The 18,405-nt window shown below is 34.5% G+C and overlaps 1 protein-coding gene across 1 annotated transcript in view; it reads left to right on the top strand.

Moving 5' to 3' along the window:
- GBE1 (1,4-alpha-glucan branching enzyme 1) overlaps positions 1-18,405 on the top strand; it is a 265,726-nt gene that overhangs the window by 76,776 nt on the left and 170,545 nt on the right. The window contains exon 3 of the mRNA XM_007986177.3: positions 9,016-9,131. Coding sequence (XP_007984368.3) covers positions 9,016-9,131 — 116 coding nt within the window. The remainder of the gene's footprint in view (positions 1-9,015; positions 9,132-18,405) is intronic.

The following is an 18,405-nucleotide window of genomic DNA, read 5'->3' as shown; positions in this document are numbered from 1 at the left end:
GATCTGTGAAAAATCTACAAAGATAAATTATACACTGGAGCACTTTTTAGAACTGAGTTGCATGCGGTGGGCTCTGGAGGGAGGGTAAGAAATGAGGAGGAAGCCGGCCAGATAGAGGCATTTCAACCAGCTCAGCTCTGCCTTTATATGCTTTGCGTAGTTTTAATGTTGGAGTTCTCCATAAAATCTGTTTTGAGATAATTGAATGGTTTCTACTCCTGCAAGTAAATAGGGTGGTAAATAAGTAAATGGTTTGATTGCCCCTGTGTTGAACTACAAAGTAAGCCTCCTGACGAACTTCATTTCATTAAAACTAGAAATTAATGAAAAAATCTTAAGGAAAATATAATACCCACCATACAGTTTTTCACAAATAACGATAGTATTGGAGAGAATAATCAGAGTTACAATTATAGTCTGTTTTGAAAAGAAATGAAAACTGCATCAAAAGCTACTGGTTACAGTTAGAACAATAATGAGAGGTTCTGCATCTGATCCACAGAACACAGAAAATTATTTGAGTGCCTATTTTCCAAATTCTTGCAATGACTATATGTAACTAATACGATTCTAGATGCACTGAAGGGGAGTTAATTTATTGCATACAATGGATTCTTAAAACATTAGGGCTTAAGTCTCTTAGTGAACCCTGATTGATCAAGGCAGGTATGCCCTGTTATTAAGATGATAATTTTCAGAGTTGATGAGGTTATGGGTAGTTGAACATCCTCATATCCGGCTGATTGGTGTATTAATGGAAACTACCTATCCAGAAAGTAGTTTGTTAATCTGTATTCAGAACCATAAGTATATTAAACCTTATGCCCTGTGCTTTATAATATCACTTTTTATAATTGATAGCAAGAAAAGAGATTTGGACACATATTTGTGCACAGAGACCTCATAACATTCATTTTTAAGTTTTTATTACAGAAATATTGTACTCTGTGGAATAATAGAGATAAGGTTCTATATTCTTTTCACCCAGCTTTGACACTTATCAATAGTTAGCTAGTATTGTTTCATCTCTTCCCTTGCCTTATGTACATTAGTTGTTCTGTTTTTCATAATTTAAACCAAACTGGAGGCAGTGTACAATTTTGTCATTAGTACTTTTTTATGCAATTCTTACTATCAGTAGATATTTTTGGTAACATAGTAACTCTTATCCTTAATAAAATTATCAATACTTTCTTCAGTCTAGAGTCAGATTTGCCTGATATGCTACTATTGATATGCAATTATGTTCATTTATTTCAGTTTATTTATATTTTAAGGGCTTTTCTTATTTTTTCTTTTTAGACCTATTACGTTTTCCCGTTTGATGAATTATTTACATGGTTTTGTAGTCAAAATATAATGAGTACAATCCTGGACGACTACTAATCTGTGCATTTTCTTCTCATATTCAGAGTAATTTCTATTCATTGTTTGCTGTATTTTATGCTTTTGGAAATTATAAACAAGAATATTTATCACTCTCTTACATAAGAAGAATCATAGTATAAATACTGTTTGTTGATGAAACACTATTAATTTCATTTAAAATTACAAGCAACGATGTATATCCATTTATCATACCCTTTGTTACATAGAAAATACCATAATGTAAATACTGTTTTAGAAACAAAGAAACATGCTTTTATTTAAAACCACACTTTTTTGATAATAAAATTCTTTTCTCCCATAAATACCTTAAATAACAATTTAATAAGTGAAGCTCTAACTCTTAGTCATATGCTGCATGACATTTTGGTCAATGAGGGACTGCGTATACAAAGGTGGTCCCATGGGATTATAATATTTTGACTGCACCTTTTTAATGTTTAGATACTCAGATATTCACCATTGTGATATAGCTGCTTATAGTATTCATTACAATAACATGTCATACAGATTTGTAGTCTGGGAGCAATAAGCTATACCATATAGCCTAGTGTGTAGTAGGCTATGCCATATAGGGTGGCATAAGTATAATCTATAATGTGTACACCATAATGATATTACCTAATGACACATTTCTCAGAATGTATCCCCATTGTTAAGTAATGAACAAATTACTGTATTTATTTTCTCATTTCCAGAAAGCTGGAGATTACATGACTGAGCACTGTTTCTTTAAATAATGTATTACGAATTTAGTGGCACTCTGATATACTTTAGAGATTGTTCTTGAAAAGCACACCTAAGCGAAACTAATATGTGTTAAGAGTAGCTTCCCCAAGGTAATAGTGTTAGGGAGGGGAAGTGTCTTATTACGGTCCTTCCCAGGGTACTAGCTGCCAGCAGAAGTTGAAGAAGGATGACTCCTTTGCACCCAGCTGAGAGGAGGGAGAATTATCTGGAGGGGAAGAGAGAAAATCAAACAGCACAGGGCTATATGTCAGAAAGGGCTACTGTCTGTCGCCCACCACACACGGTAGTTCCTTCATAATCCCGGGTAAGAACAATGCCATAGGGAATTCCAGCTCTGTACTGTATGACAAGATTCTTCCTTGATACAAGCAAAGTCCCCAAACTTCAATCTTTATAAGCCTTTGCATTCTAATTTCTTATACATTCTGCCTGATACGAAGTAATTAAATGACATCATATGGTGAGGAAGGATGTTTCCTTGCTCCAAAGTGGTGATATTCCAAATTTTTAACAACTGTTTTGTCCTGAGGATATCCTTTCAGATGGGATGGGATTGATATCTGCCATATGGGCTAGTACTGACTTTATATTAGCCTTTGTATATTAGCCTTGCCTGTTGCATTTGCCAGGCATCTTACCTCCGGCAGGGATTGGCCCAAGTGCAAACCAAACTCTTTAGCACATTGGAATCTTCCTGAAAAATGGAAGACCCTACATACTAAGTTGGAACCATTTCAGTCATGTGTAAGGAAAATTTATATTAAACTAAAAAACGCTGCAGAAATGAAGTGGCTAAGTGCTGATGAAGAGTGGTACTCCACTGTGAATCAAAGAGTTTGGGAATATTTGAAGGAAGCTGACATTTGAGAATTTTATGTGAGGATTAGTACATTTGAAAAGGAAAGGTTGTTGGGTATGAGATAAACATAGAGTTTGTGTGCCTGATACAGTGACCTTAGTTAATGTTTGATCACCTTTGCCGAATGTGTGTTTGCAGTTCATATTAAACTGTGCATCGCACTGTTTCTTTTCCGTATCTCGATTTAAATTTTGTCAGCTTGTTTTGAGTCTGTGGACAAATAGAATCTTATGCCTCATCACATATGAGGAATTTAAGCCTGTTAATAATAAAATACCTATTAAAATGTTTGGTTTAGAAATATATCAGATTTTCCACCATGGCACATATACCTATGTAACAAACTTGCATGTTTTGCACATGTATCCCAGTACTTAAGTAAAATATAAAAAAAGAAAGAAAAATTCAGAAGGCCAAAAAAAATTAATTATTGTAGATTAGCTATATAAGACCTTTTTTAGTATGGGAGGTTCAAATACTATGTTTGTATGTATTTTTATTTTAAAAGAGTAATTAGTACATATTAATTGCCAAGTGATTCCTAGAAATATTTTACTTTAATTTATAATTAAAATCTACCTTTATTCCAGACTTAAGACTGCAAATTAAAATATGCTGAACTCCAAGAATGCTACTTAGTCACTATCTCAACAAAAACATTAATATGACACTCCAAAAGTTTCTATCAAGAGAAACTAGGCAGACATAAGAGTATCAGAATCCTTTCTACTTTCTTGGAGTTCCTAAATGTTGCTCCAAGACTATACAGCTGATCTGTGAACGCTGTGGGGGCTAGGCATGCCTACTCCCCACATACTCAAAATCTGAGTATAAATTTTGACTCCCCCAAAACTTAGCTACTCATATCCTGCTGTTGACGAGAAGCCTTACCAATAATTAGCATGTATTTTGTATATTATGTATATTATATACTGTGTTTTTACAACTAAGTAAGCTAGAGGAAAGAAAATGTTACTAAGAAAAATTATGACAAAATATATTTACTATTCATTAATGAAAGTGGATCATCATAAAGGTCTTTATATTTGTTTACATTTATCTCAATTGTAAATAGCACCTGTATGGTCTTTATTTGTGTACCTAAGTTTTAATAAATTTTAACATTTTATCATTAAAACAGAGAACTGTATCAGGTTTTCTGTACTTGATAAACATCAAATGTTTCAGCAGATGTTGTAATAAAATAATTCGTGCATGTAGGAAACATGTTCTTAAAATTTCACCAAAACTGAAAAAATAAGCACACCTTGTTTTCGGGGTACCTAACTTTGAGCCTAGCAATATCTAGGTTATGGTAGATAATGGAGAGTAGACAATATGAGTTAATATTGTTAGTATTTAAAAGGTTTAATATCACTTTTCTGTGGGAAAAATAAACCTTTAATTTTTTATTCATTTTGTTATCAGTTGCTTATACTTTTAAACCAAACTATGTTTTGGTGTGAATATTATAGAAAATATTATCTATAGACACTAATAATAGTATATTCAATAATGGTTTTAATGCATGTTGTCTTTTCACGTTCTGATTATCATTTCTGTTCCCTCACATTAATACATTTAAATTCCTTGATCTCTGAAATTGTGTCTTTAATCTGATTCTCCCTGCTCACCCTTCCTGGGCTTTATAACCCCAGTCAATCCTAAATCTTAAATCCTATGTTTCATGTGATTAACACTTACCTCAAAGGATTACTTATGACATTTTTGATTTCAGAAGTCCCTTGACCTGTTGATATATTATTTGATAGCCTTTTAGTTTAACTTCATCTAGAAAATTACTCACAAAAGTGTTAAGTGGATTTAACCAGGGCAGTTGTTTCTAAACTGTAGTCCCTAGGCCGCTGGCATCAACATCACTTGTGACCTTTTTAGAAATGCAAATTATTGGGCCTCACCAAAGATCTCTATAGAAAACTCTAGGCTGGGACCTAGCAATCTGTATTTTAACAAATCCATGTGATTCTCATGTGAGCTATAGTTTGAGAACCCACTGACCTAGATAGAGACCATTCTAGTTCTATGTGTAGTTCTATGCTTGGTAGAGAAGCAAATAATTGTCACACATGATGAAGTCATGTTTGTTTCTATCCTCAGGTCTGCATAGCAATGCAAACTCTTTGCATTACATAATTAATTCTCTCTCGTGTACTCAGCATAAGTCCGTGTAGGATTAAATGAAAAATGTTTGAGTGACCTGATTTGTTTTATAAATGTCTTTAGGTAGGCTATGATATGGCTTGGTACAATTTATTATTGTTATTAATATTATTACTTTATTTTCAATTATATTCTGTAATAGAGTCACATGACTTATTTCACAAGACGCGCATTTCCCAAAAATGTGTCTACCAGCTTATATTATTTTGCCTTCTGTGTTTTTCTAAATCAAATTTTACTTAAAATCAATTTTCAGTATTTTTATACCAACAATTTGAAGTTGAATTTTATGTATTTATTTTTAACTATGCTTCCATGATTGGTTCCTGATATCACACCTGGATACATCTTAATGATAGTTCCTTCTTTCTTAGCTAAATGTTTAATGTTAAGTTTATAAGCACGGATCCAAATCCAGTGATTTTCCTGATTATTCTGTTTCTGGATATTGAGATATGTGTATTCTATGGAGTAAAGCTGTTTTTATTGGGTATTTTGAGAAACTCATATTAGGCAGGAACTGGTTTTACTGGAAAAATTCCTTTGTGTGATGTAGTATGGTAGAAGTGAATATTTTGGTTGGTGCCCATGTTTTTAATGTAAAGAAGAAACACTAATAAAGGAATGAGAGAGGAGAATTTAGGGCTTTGCAATGACTAGAGAAAGAGTCAAGGAGATGGAAAATCTGATAGTGGGGTAGCTGAAGAGGAATTTATTTGGAGAGAAAAATGAGTAATGGAAAAATCTTAAGTATTTTCAGACGTATATGCTTGCAAACCTTCTTCTTTCTCTCCCATACGAAATCTTTAGAATGCTCTACATAGCTTATGATGGCTAATGTACTGGGTTCTTTTTGGGTGGGGGTAAATATGTGAAGATGTTCTCAGTCTTGCTTTAAAGATTTATCTTTGACAGAAAAGAGTACCTGCAGTGAAAGCCAACACCTGAGTTCCCATGAGGAGAAGGGCATTACTAAAATGAAACTCTTGAAGATGCAAAGAAAACATGTTTTTCACAGTGTATAATTACAAATAATCAGCATATGCTTTTGGAGATTTTATATCATTATACTATTATAAAAGAAAAATATGACATAGTAAAAGAATTTTTTTTTTACCAAATATTAATACTTTGCTTATTTAAATAGTCTTAATAGTTGATATCAAGCTAAAGAATTAGTTCATCAATTTTCAAAAACTGATATTGGAAGCCATTTTCACAGTGGGGAAACAACTCTTACAAATAAATCTGCATATCTAAATTTCACCTATCATTGAATTTTCACTTTCAAAGTATCCGAATCTTTTAATAAATTTTTAGTGGATATGCCATTGTACTTCTCATTTATATTGGTTTATTATAGCCCAATTTAACCTTTTCTTTATGAGATATGACTAATTTGGAATGCTAAATTTGGTTTGGCATTGAACAGGGCCTGCATTAAGCATGCAATACATATTTAATGAACCAATGAATGAACTAATGAACTGTACCCTGTATTTTCAGATCTACCTAACCGGGAAAAGATCTGCTGTTTGTCTTAAGTTATTAGCTAAAAAGAAATGCAGTAATCATATAGTGTTCTATTACCTAGATTTTTATATTCCAAACGTTTATTAGTTTTTTTTCTCTAATTATGGACTAAACTCTTTGTTTTGGTAATGGAATGTCACAGCGTATTTAGGTGCGATGTATTTGAGGTTTTTAGGTGAAGAGGAGTATAACAGTACCAAACTTGTAGAGCTGCCCTTGAAGACAAACTGCTGTTAGACATTTTCAGACTGTCTTCATGATGGGGAATAGGTAACTGTTTAGAAGAACCTTTATTTAAATCTTATTTCTTACCCCTATTTTACCCCCAATGTTCAGACTGGCTGAGAGAGAAGAGTGAAAATGTTGGTGTGTAATGGAAGAAAACATGGCATAAGATGAGTTTCCTGATTATTCCTTTATTATGTCCTTATTTGAGAATGTAATGTCTTAGCAACACAGTATATGCCACAAGGCTGCTTGATTTTTTTAATACCATGAAATATTTTAGGCATAAACAAATAGCAAATTATGTAATAAACATCTATGTGTATACAACTCACTTTAACAAAAATATTGCAGATATTATTGAAGCTTCTTGTGTTCCCTTTCTTCCACCCACAGGGAATCACCATAGAATTTGGTATTTCATATTCCTATTTCTGATTTAATATTTTTGCTGCATACATATATATCAGTAAGTTTCATATAATGTTTTGATAGTTCTTGATCTTGATATAAATGCTTTTCTTCTGTACCGTTTTAAAATTAACTTTTGTATGTGGGATATTTGCATATGTTGGTATTCTAATCCATTCATTTTATACCATTGTGTAGCATCCAGTTGTTTAATTATATTGCAAAGTTTTACCCATATTGTGGCTGTTGAAATTTTGATAGCTTCCAGTGTTTTGGCTATGGCAAAGGATTCTTCAGTGAATAATTTTGAATGCCTTCTTGTATACATTTATGATAATTCCTCTAAGCTATTTCCTAGAAACAGAATTGTTGGGCTATGGGGTTAAGATGTCTTTAACTTTGCATCACATATGATATCAAGTTGTTTTTACCAATGATACTACCTTCAGCAGCAATGTTTTATATGGTTGCTGACTAGATGATATTTTTAGACTTTTAATTTTTTCCAATGCCCTGAGTGCGAAATATCTTACTATTGTTTTAATTTGTGATTGCTTGATTAAACAGTGAGCTTGAGTATCATTACATATGTTTATTGGCCATTCAAGTGTCCTCTCCTGAATAAATTTTTTGTCAATTTTTCTCTTGGTTTGTTTTCTTTGTCTCGTTGACTTACAATGTTCTTCATGTATTGTGGATGCCCTCTGTCTTTTGGTGTATTCATTACAAATGTATTCTCCCAGTTTATAGCTTGTTTTGTCATTCTATTGATTCATGTATTTATGATGATAAGTTTACAGTTTTAATGGTCAGAATTACCAGTCTTAAAGTTTTATAGTTTTAAAAAATATTTCATTTAAAAAACCTTTGATATTCCAATATTGTAAATGCATTTCTCTGTTTTCTTCTAAGCATTTTGTGGTTCTGCCTATCATGTATAAATATTAATCTATGTTCAAATGATTTGGGGACATACTAGTTGGTGGAGATCTGTTTTATTTTATTTTCAGAAGGATAATCAATTGTTCCAGCAGGACTTATTTAATAGTGTGTCCTTGACTCACTGGTTTTTAACGCCTCCCTTATGATATGTTAATTTCCGTGTGTGGGGGTCTGCTCTTGTTTGTTTTACTTTCTTCCACATCCTGCATTCCACCTTTTCTTTACTTCCTACACTTTATATAACCTTCTGTCTTTCTTGATTAAGGCATTTCTTTAGATTTTATGTCAACTCTGTCACACTCTTATGAAATTCAGTAAATGTTATATGATTTTAATGGTTTTTCATTGTTTTTCTACCATGACATCCACATTTCTGTTTGTTCATAATGTGTCTTTTTGTTGATGGTGTTTTCTAAAAAAAGGATCCATCATTTTCTTTTGCATTCTGTTTATTGACAGAAGCATTAGAGTTGAAACCACAACGGAAAATGTTATAGTCTTAATTTAATTATAAAATGCAAAAGCACACTTCAAAATGCATATTTTATAAGTAAATTAAGAATAACCTGCCTTTTCTAAACCACTAGTATTTTGATTAAAACTTTAGAAAACAATTTTTTAGACAATTTGATTTTTTGTGCAAGTAAAACAGTATTTTGTTTTTCTTGAAATTCATTAATTATTAGTCCTATCATGCTGTTGTTAACTGATCTTCTTTATTTTTTTAGATGGTTGGAATCCATTTTCATACCCATATAAAAAACTGGATTATGGAAAATGGGAGCTGTATATTCCACCAAAGCAGAATAAATCTGTACTTGTGCCTCATGGATCCAAATTAAAGGTAGTTTCCTCCCTCCTGTTTTTTCCTGAACTTAGCATGTTCTTTTTATCTTGTTTGCCAAGTTTGATTTAAACTATTAGAATGTGTAACTGATGAAGGATAATTGTGGGAGAAACAGTCTAAATGTACAAATAGAGGAAAATTTAGGAGAGGGTCTTGCTGAGTTGAATTGGGTTAGATTAGAATTGTTTGACTGGTAAGGAACAAAACTTAGTTGTATTATTATCACAAGTTTAGAAACTTTATATAAGAAATGATATATTAAAAGTGATTTTGAGTAATTGTAAAACTTTAGCTTGGGAAACAGAAAGTTTAATGGAAAAATGAAACCTGTCTTCAAATCAGCCAAAGTAGAGAAGATTTTTATCTGTAAAGAAGTCGGATGAAATTGATGTGGGAGGGGATGCTGTGTTGGACGCTCATGCATTTTGGAGACTGCTTCTTTTGGTTCTTCCTCTTTCTGGCCTCTGACATGGTGGTGGTGCGGTCTTGTTTATCATATTCTTCTGTGATAATGCCACCTGAATTAGCCCAGGGTCTCTCTGTTGGAGGCAGGCTGAGTGTCCTCCACACTCCCTCTGCCTTGGTTGACCATGTAGTTTTGTATTCAAGGTCTGCAGAGCAGTTAGAATCGGCGCTCTTGTCTCATCAAGGGATGTCTGAGGGATGGGCTCCAAAGTCTGGATTACAGATTTAAGGCATTTGTTTACAAGAGAAGCGATCTAATCTTTCCACATTTGCTTGATTTTACTCCATGGTCATATAATTATATAATATTTCCTTATCCCTTGTGTCTTTCTTCCTTGGACATTTACCATGATAAATCCTATGATTGAGTTGTTATTTTTATTGGCATTTGTTATTTAACAGTATTAACTCAGAGTTACTTAAATGTATTAAATCAAAATGCACAGTATGTTTATTTTGTAGGTTGTTAAAAATATTTTATAAATAATGAAATTATAAGTGTATATAAAATTTAGTAAGATATTGCCACACATAATAATAGTAAGCAGAGAAGAATATTGTTTGGAATAAGAAGACGTTTAACAAGAGATGGCAGTCAGGGTTCTTCTTAATCTGTAGTGAAAAAGAGAAAAATACCGATAGTATATGATAAGAGGAATTAAAATTTAATATAAATAATCCCCTTTCCATGTCAGTGTAAGCTCCATGAAAGCATGGTCTTTGCTATGCTTTTTTTTTTTTCCTCCTGTATACTCTCAGTTCTTTGAACAGTGCGTGGCAGAGTAGACACTCAAAAAAAATATATATATGTATTGAGTGTTAAAGCCATTTTGAGACCCAGTCTTCAAAGGAGTAAATCAAACAATTTGATTCTTCGATAGTTTGTAAGGGCTAATTTTACAGAAACTGTGGCAAGGCAACTATTATTGTTTTCATTGCTGCTTTAGGTCTTAATGGCTGTTTTATTTTTAACCTTTATTTTAGGTTCGGAACTTTTTTTTGAGAACTGAACTTAGTACTTTTTAAAAAGTGTTGTGGAAATTTTTTCTGCCATTTTCTTTTTTATTTTTTTCAGATAATTAGCAGATTAACTTTACTGAGTTTTTACTTATTGCAATCAATTAACTAAAGGCACCAATCTAAATCGCAAACAGCTGCTTAGCACCAGCTGCAGCTGTGAAATCCCTGAACGCCTCGATTCTGTGACCCTCAGATGTTTTAGTTGAAGCACAGGAAAGTTCCCAATCATGGTGGAGCTTTGGTTGCAGGCCATCACCTCATAAGGTTGATTTTTAGCTGCCGAGTTCTATTTATTCATATTTTCACTAGTTCAACAAATATGTATTGAGTATCCTCTATGTACCTGTTACCGTAATATGCACAGGGAATCAGAATTATAAAAATTACTTCCTGTAAGGAAATAATCTAATACATTAGTTATTTTTAATGTTTATCTGCTCCAATAAGCCTGAGAGCTCGGACACAGTCCACTCAGTAGAAGTGGCTTCCTGTGGAAGTAACTGCCAAGCCAAGGAGCTAGGTTTGTGGAAGAGGCACGATGGGCTGTTTCAAGTTTTTAAATTGGAAAAATGGATTTTCCTCCTTTGGGTGGCACAACTAAATAGACATAAAGTTCCTTTCCCTCTCAAACAGGGATCTGTATGATTATATTGTTAAACACTCATTACCTCATTACTAGACCCAGCATCATCTATTAAAAGATAAGAATAAGCAGCTCATTGGTTTTCTTGCTTTGTTAGCCAAAGTAGGAGGCATGAAAAATACCAACATAAGCAGCTACCGCTTATTGAATGTTTCCCATTGATAGCTAACTAATTTACATATATTTTGTCATTGACTCATTGCAAGAACTTGATACAGTAAGTACTATTATTACTGGCTCACCCTATGTTTGGCTTTGCCTGAACAGTACCAGTGTATACCTGTTATCTCAATTATTGTAATTTTTGATTACTATAGCTTTATTTTTATTTTTTATTTTTATTTTACTTTAAGTTCTGGGACACATGTGCAGAACGTGCAGGTTTGTTACATAGGTGTACATGTGCCATGGTGGTTTGCTGCATCTATTGACCCGTTCTCTGAGTTCCCTCCCCTCACCCCCACCCCACAACAGGCCTTGGTGTATGTTGTTCTTCCTGTGTCCATGTGTTCTCATTGTTCAACTCCCACTTATGAGTGAGAACATGCAGTGTTTGGTTTTCTGTTCCTGTGTTAGTTTGCTGAAAATGATGGTTTCCAACTTCATCTATGTCCCTGCAAAAGATATGATCTCATTTCTTTTTATGGCTACATAGTATTCTGTGGTGTATATGTACCACATTTTCTTTATCCAGTCTATCATTGATGGACATTAGGGTTGGTGCCATGTCTTTGCTATTGTAAACAGTGCTGCAGTAAACATGTGGGCATGTGTCTTTATAGTAGAATGATTTCCCTGATGAATATCAATGTGAAATTCCTCAATAAAATACGGGCAAACTAAATCTAGCAGCACATCAAAAAAGATTATCCATCATGGTCAAGTTAGCTTCATCCCTGGGATGCAAGGCTGGGTCAACATATGCAAATCAATTAATGTAATCCATCATGGAAACAACCAAAGACAAAAACCACATGATGATCTCAGTACATGCAGAAAAGACTTTGATAAAATTCAACATCCATTCATGTTAAAAACTCCCAATAAAATAGGCATTGATAAAACATACCTAAAAATAATAAGAGCGATTTGTGACAAACCCACAACCAATATCGTATTGAGTGGGCAAAAGCTGGAAGCATTCCCTTTGAAAACTGATACAAGACAAGTATTCCCTATCTCACCACTCCTGTTCAACATAGCATATAACTTCTGGCCAGGGCAATCAGGCAAGAGAAAGAAATAAAGGGTATTCAAAAAGGAGGAGAGGAAGTCAAATTGTCCCTGTTTGCAGACGACATGATTCTATATTTACAAAACCCCATCCTCTCAGCCCCAAAACTCCTTTAGCTGATAAGCAACTTCAGTAGAGTCTCAGGATACAAAATCAATGTGCGAAAATCACAAGCATTCCTTTACACCAATAATGGACAAGCAGAGAGCCGAATCATGAATGAACTCCCATTCACAATTGCTCCAAAGAGAATAAAATACCTAGAAATACAGCTAACGGGATGCGAAGGACCTCTTCAATGGGAGCAACAGACCACTGCTCAAGGAGAGAAAATTTTAATAATCATTGTAAGAAATGGGTAGCATTCTGTCTCTAGTTCAGAAAAATACTAAATTTTAATTTTCAAGTAACAACCAGGAGGTACACATTTTAGTAACTGACATCTGTCATCTCTAAACCTATTTTTCAAAATCTAAATAGCATAAGTCTTTTTGGTCTTTTGTCTTTTTTTTTTTTTTTTTTGAGGCAGAGTCTCCCTCTGTGGCCCAGGCTGGGGTGAGCGGCGCCATCTTGGCTCACTGCAAGCTCCGCTCCCCAGGTTCCCGCCATTCTCCTGCCTCAGCCTCCCGAGGAGCTGGGACTACGGGCGCCGCCACCACGCCCGGCTAGTTTTTTTGTATTTTTAGTAGAGACGGGGTTTCACCGTGTTAGCCAGGATGGTCTCGATCTCCTGACCTCGTGATCTGCCCGCCTCGGCCTCTCAAAGTGCTGAGATTACAGGCGTGAGCCACCGCGCCCGGCCTTTTGTCACATTTTTATTCTACTATTGAGCTTTCTGTAAAGGAGCTGGAACAGCTTTCATTTTATTATTGTAGATCATGATATTTTTCATGGATTTAACTGTGCTTTTTAGGCAATTAAAATCATAAGGCTAAAATAAACACATAAGTTAGAGTTTTTCCTTAAAATTATTTTCTTGATAAGTTGTGTATTTGAATAGATCATTTATGTATCAAATTGATATGTTTGTGGCAGTGGAGTTATATCTCCCTCTTTTGGAAAGCCAAGGAATGGCATTTTGATTGAGTTTAAATTGTTCTTTTCATATTTTCAGTTTATATAATTTCCTGAACATACAGATTTAAAAATAATATTTTTCTCTGGAATAGATTTTCCTTGGAAATTTTTTACATTAATAAAAAGTTAAACTTTCATGTATATATGCACATGTATATTTCTTTAGATGTGTAGAAAACGATAGGACTTTTGACATGTGTTTCAACCCAGGAAAACTTTTTATTTTGATATTTGAAATGCCTTTATTTTTACTTGAAGAGAGTCAGTTTTACTTTTTCTGTAATTATGCAACATGATTCATAATGTCTGTTTGAAAAATAGGACCTAATTAAAAAAAAATGGAAAGAAAAGTAGCCCTTCTTATAATTATTAATGGCCTGGCCCTCTAGGCTACCATCCACTCTTGATAGATTTTATGGGTATTCTTCCTAATCTGTTTTTAGGCATTTATAAGCTGTCCTTGCCCTTGTCCTCTGCCTCCCTGTATTTATATGCTTTTTATTATCATAAAAATGTGATTTATACTGTGCCTATTAGTCTTCAGTTTGCTGCACCCCTCCCAATATATCATGAAAATCTCAAAAGGTACATTATTATGTGAGTTACTTGGGTCAAGTCCATACACATTATTAATAGAGTGGTGTCTACAAGGTATAAATTAATATTTATTCTGGCTAAGCATTCTACTTTGATATGAATGACTATTATAAAAAGAAATAAAATTTATTAATATACTTATTCTAGATCACTCAAGTCTGTTTCTTATAAAGCTAACATAATTTTATAACAATTGTATGCTTTCTTGAGGTATTAAAATCAGGGCTCCACCTTCATTACCACTGCTTAGAAGAACAAAATGTTCATTTTCTACCCTCCCTGCTTCCTGCATTTGGGCCACAGAAGTGCTCTGAATTTACCCTGTAAATTGTTCAACAATGTTGAGTATTTTGCTGGATATAGTTTTTGTTTTTATTGTGTACTCCTTTGTAACTTTGCCTACAGATTATAAAGGAGAAGTGCTTCAGATTTAAAATTTAAAAATTAGCCATTGACATATCACAAGAAGACCACTTGCATGTAATGTGGGAAGAAAATGTTTACAAGAGCCAACAGTAGGTTATTTTACTTTAACAAGTCTCATGTCTAATGTCAATCTAGTAATTTTCATTTGTCTAATTTTCATAAATTACTTAAAGAACTCATTTAATCAGCATTTCTAAGAGGTTAAAAACACTACCATAACCTACAGAAATTAAGTAGATGTGTAGTATAATAATATATGTGAATATATACATGTGTATATATAAATGTGTTACTATTATGAAACACTGTTGCAAACTTCCTTTGAATTAAAAAATTCTCTCAGAATAGGCATTATTTCATATACAAATTAGAATGTAATGAAATAATATAAGCTGAAGAATATACAGGTGATGGCTTTTGTTTGTTGTCTTTGTAAATAACAATGCCGTTGACATTTGCATATTTATATTAAACAGGGTTTACTCTATCATTATGCTAAATATAGTTAGTTTGTGATTGCCAATTAATTCTATGTCATTGACTTAAGAAGTCACATTTACAGTCATGTTGAGAGGTTTGAAGTGATAATAATAATGAAATAATAATCTGTAATGTTTTGCACTGGTAATTACAGTGGCTGATTTTTGCAAATATCTGTTCATGTGAATAGAACTATAAGCAATCTCATGAACACATTGTTCTCAGCTGAGTAGGAGCTCTTTCCACTTGATCTTGAGACATGAATCATTTTAAAATTAATAATGAGTTATTATATAAAAATAATTTTAACATCTGAAGAAATTTTGTTGGTTTTCTTTTTCTTTTCAAAATGTTGAGGCACTTTAGGCCCAGATGCTCTCAGGTTTGGACATACCTGTACTATTTGTCTTTGTAGTGCTGGCAGTTTTTGTTTTTGTTTTTTTTTTTTTTTGGACACATTCAAGTTTTCTGTTTTTGCCATTTAATTTTCCAGGCTCTGCCATTTCCTTACCATTCTTTATGGCTTCAGTCCAGATTTTGCCTCCAGCTTTTGCTCATGTGAACCTTATTCCACTTCTTTTCTAAAACTTACTTTGATTCCAAACTTTCTGATATTCCAGATGTGTTGTGTTCTTCTGAAATGATGTCCTAGGTTAAGTCAAATTATGTTCTTATTTTTCATAAAAAGAGTACTGCTTCTCATCTTAGTTGAAATACAGATCCCCCCTCCTCTTGATCCTCTCTGCCCCGAGCGATCCTAGGTATTGCCAACTTGTTTCTTTTTGCATGATAACTGTAATAAACTCTGTTTATAAAAAATAAATTTTAAAATTTGAATTTTGAAACCAAATGCACAGAGAAAATTTTTTTTTCCATGCACAACCCCCTTTTATGATTATTGCTCATGAAAAAGCTGATTCAGAATGTGCACATAATTATGTGTAGGAAGGTACAAATAGAAATTATTAGTGTCATGAACTAATTAGTGGTGACATTGAAATGGGAAAGGTTCCCTTGTCCCCCTCACAGGGTGTGCGATGGGGGTGTGGCTCCCTACCTCAGTGCCCCGCTGCTCAGACCTCTGCGGGAACTCACAGAGGGGCAGGCTGTGGGGCTCCAACCCCGCGGCAGTGGCGAGGGGTGGATGTTGACGGCTCATGAAGCCCCAGTGGGCATGTGCTACCCTGTGTTCTTAGTGTGCTGTTTATAGGCAGCTTGTGTTAACCTGCTCAGTTAGACCCTCTAGCTTGTCACAAGGACAGAGGGCTTTCTGTATCCCATGTGTACTGGGAGAATCGGATCACATCTGGACTTGGAGAATGAGTGCAAGGTTTTATAGAGTGGAAGTAGCTCTCCGCTGATGGGGGAGCTAGTAGGGAGATGGTTTTCCCCTGGAGTTGGGCCCCTCAGTGGTTCTGGCTGTCCTCAGATTGCCCCGGCCAAACTCCGCCTTGTCCCTCAGTGTAGGGCCTGTGGGCGTGTTGGTGTCTGTTAGGGTGCTCTGCGGCTGGCATTCTCCTCCACATCCTCCTGGGTTCCAGCTGCTTATGCTAATGTGGTCCTCTCGATGTCTGGCCACCTGTGTGTCTGCCCGTTGGGGTCCTGGGTTTTTATATGCCCGTGATGGTTCATGGCGGGCCACGGTGGTATTGGAAAATGCAACATTTGGGCTGGAAGGCAGGAGAGCTCATCCTCACCTAGGTCCGTGGGGGTGGAGCCCTAGCCAGGGATCCACCTTTCTCTACCCAGCACTTCCTTTCCCTCGTCTGTATTATTTAAAGGGACCATACTTCTCCCTTCCTCGCACTCCCTTATCAGCTCGATAGTTATCTTTGAGTTTTCCACTCTTTGTGACTATGTAGATAATGGGATTTTATTAGATTCAGCATCACTCTGCATTCTCAGGCATAAACAATTGATCCCTGTATGATCTACCTCGTGTACTTGCTTCTTCCTTCCATTTCTTATATGAGTTCATTAACCATATTGAAATCTAGCGTCAAGGGAATGAGAGAACCGTGGTTTTAAGCTTTCCATACTCTCTAATACAAGGAAAGAATGCAGAAAGGCAGTCTGACTGACTAAAGAGCCAGTATCTGCTACAATTTTAAAATAAAAATTATGTATTGAGAAGAAAAATATCAAGTTTTAATAATGGCATTTAAAGAAACATTGATAATTTTTTTTTTTTTTTTTTTTTTTACAAAACTGTTAATGTTTGGCAAAATGATTGATGTGATGCATAGTATAGAAATTGTGAAATTAAAAAAAAAAGTGTTGATGGGTTAGAGCAACAGGGCAAGATGAGAAGCTTGAGTAAATTTACCAGGCCCTTTTCTGATGGCATTCTCAAGTATAGTGGAAACTTTCTCATAAGTAAATGATGTGAGTTTAAGGACAATCATAGGGATGCTCAGGACCACAAATGGATAAATTCTGAGCCAGCATGGAAGCCTTCAGTGATTTAAATGTGATTAACTTAAATTGGTAAAGATATTTAAATTTTATTTTTTGAGAATAATAAATTAGTAGGAAGGGCCGGTTGCGGTGGCTCACACCTGTAATCCCAGCACTTTGAGAAGCTGAGGCAGGTGGATCACCTGAGGTGGGGAGTTCGAGATCAGCCTAACCAATATAGAGAAACCCTGTCTCTATAAAAATACAAAAATTAGCCAGGTGTGGTGGGGCACGCCCGTAATCCTAGCTACTCAGAAGGCTGAGGCAGGAGAATCGCGTGAACCTGGGAGGTGGAGGTTGTGGTGAACTGAGATCGCGCCATTGCACTCCAACCTGGGCAATAAGTGAAACTTCGTCTAAAAAATAAATAAATAAAATTAATAAAATAAGTAAATTAGTAGGAAGATTAGGCAATGAAGGATTAAATATAATTGTAAATTTTTGTTAAAACATAAGAAATACATTTAAAATGCAAAGCAGAGATTGAGACAAATTTTATTGCAAAATATTTATGATTTGCCAAAGTATTATTCCCAGGGTTTTAGGAAATATATTCCCTGTAACCTGATGTTTTCAAATCTCTATGATAATCTATTATTTTTTTTTAAATACAGATCTATCATTTTATTACTGGAACACTGGTACTTGTAGCTACTGTCTTTTACCTTCTCAGGTCTAGCTTTTATCTCCTAAAGCCCTAGACTGCAGATCCCAGAATCTGAATCAAGAGCGACTGGTAGGATGGTGGCAGTGGTTAGAAATCAGGCTCAGGCATCTTTCGGTATTCCCCAGGAGTTACTACTGCTTTTCAGGGTTGAAAACTGCTGTCAAAGATACATATAAAAGCCTAATATTTTCTTACTGACTTAAGG

This window comes from Chlorocebus sabaeus, chromosome 22 (genome assembly GCF_047675955.1).
Source record: "Chlorocebus sabaeus isolate Y175 chromosome 22, mChlSab1.0.hap1, whole genome shotgun sequence".
NCBI classification, from domain to species: Eukaryota; Metazoa; Chordata; class Mammalia; order Primates; family Cercopithecidae; genus Chlorocebus; species Chlorocebus sabaeus.
The sequence above is the reverse complement of the archived record's forward strand: the minus strand, read 5'-3'. Positions and strand labels throughout refer to the sequence as shown.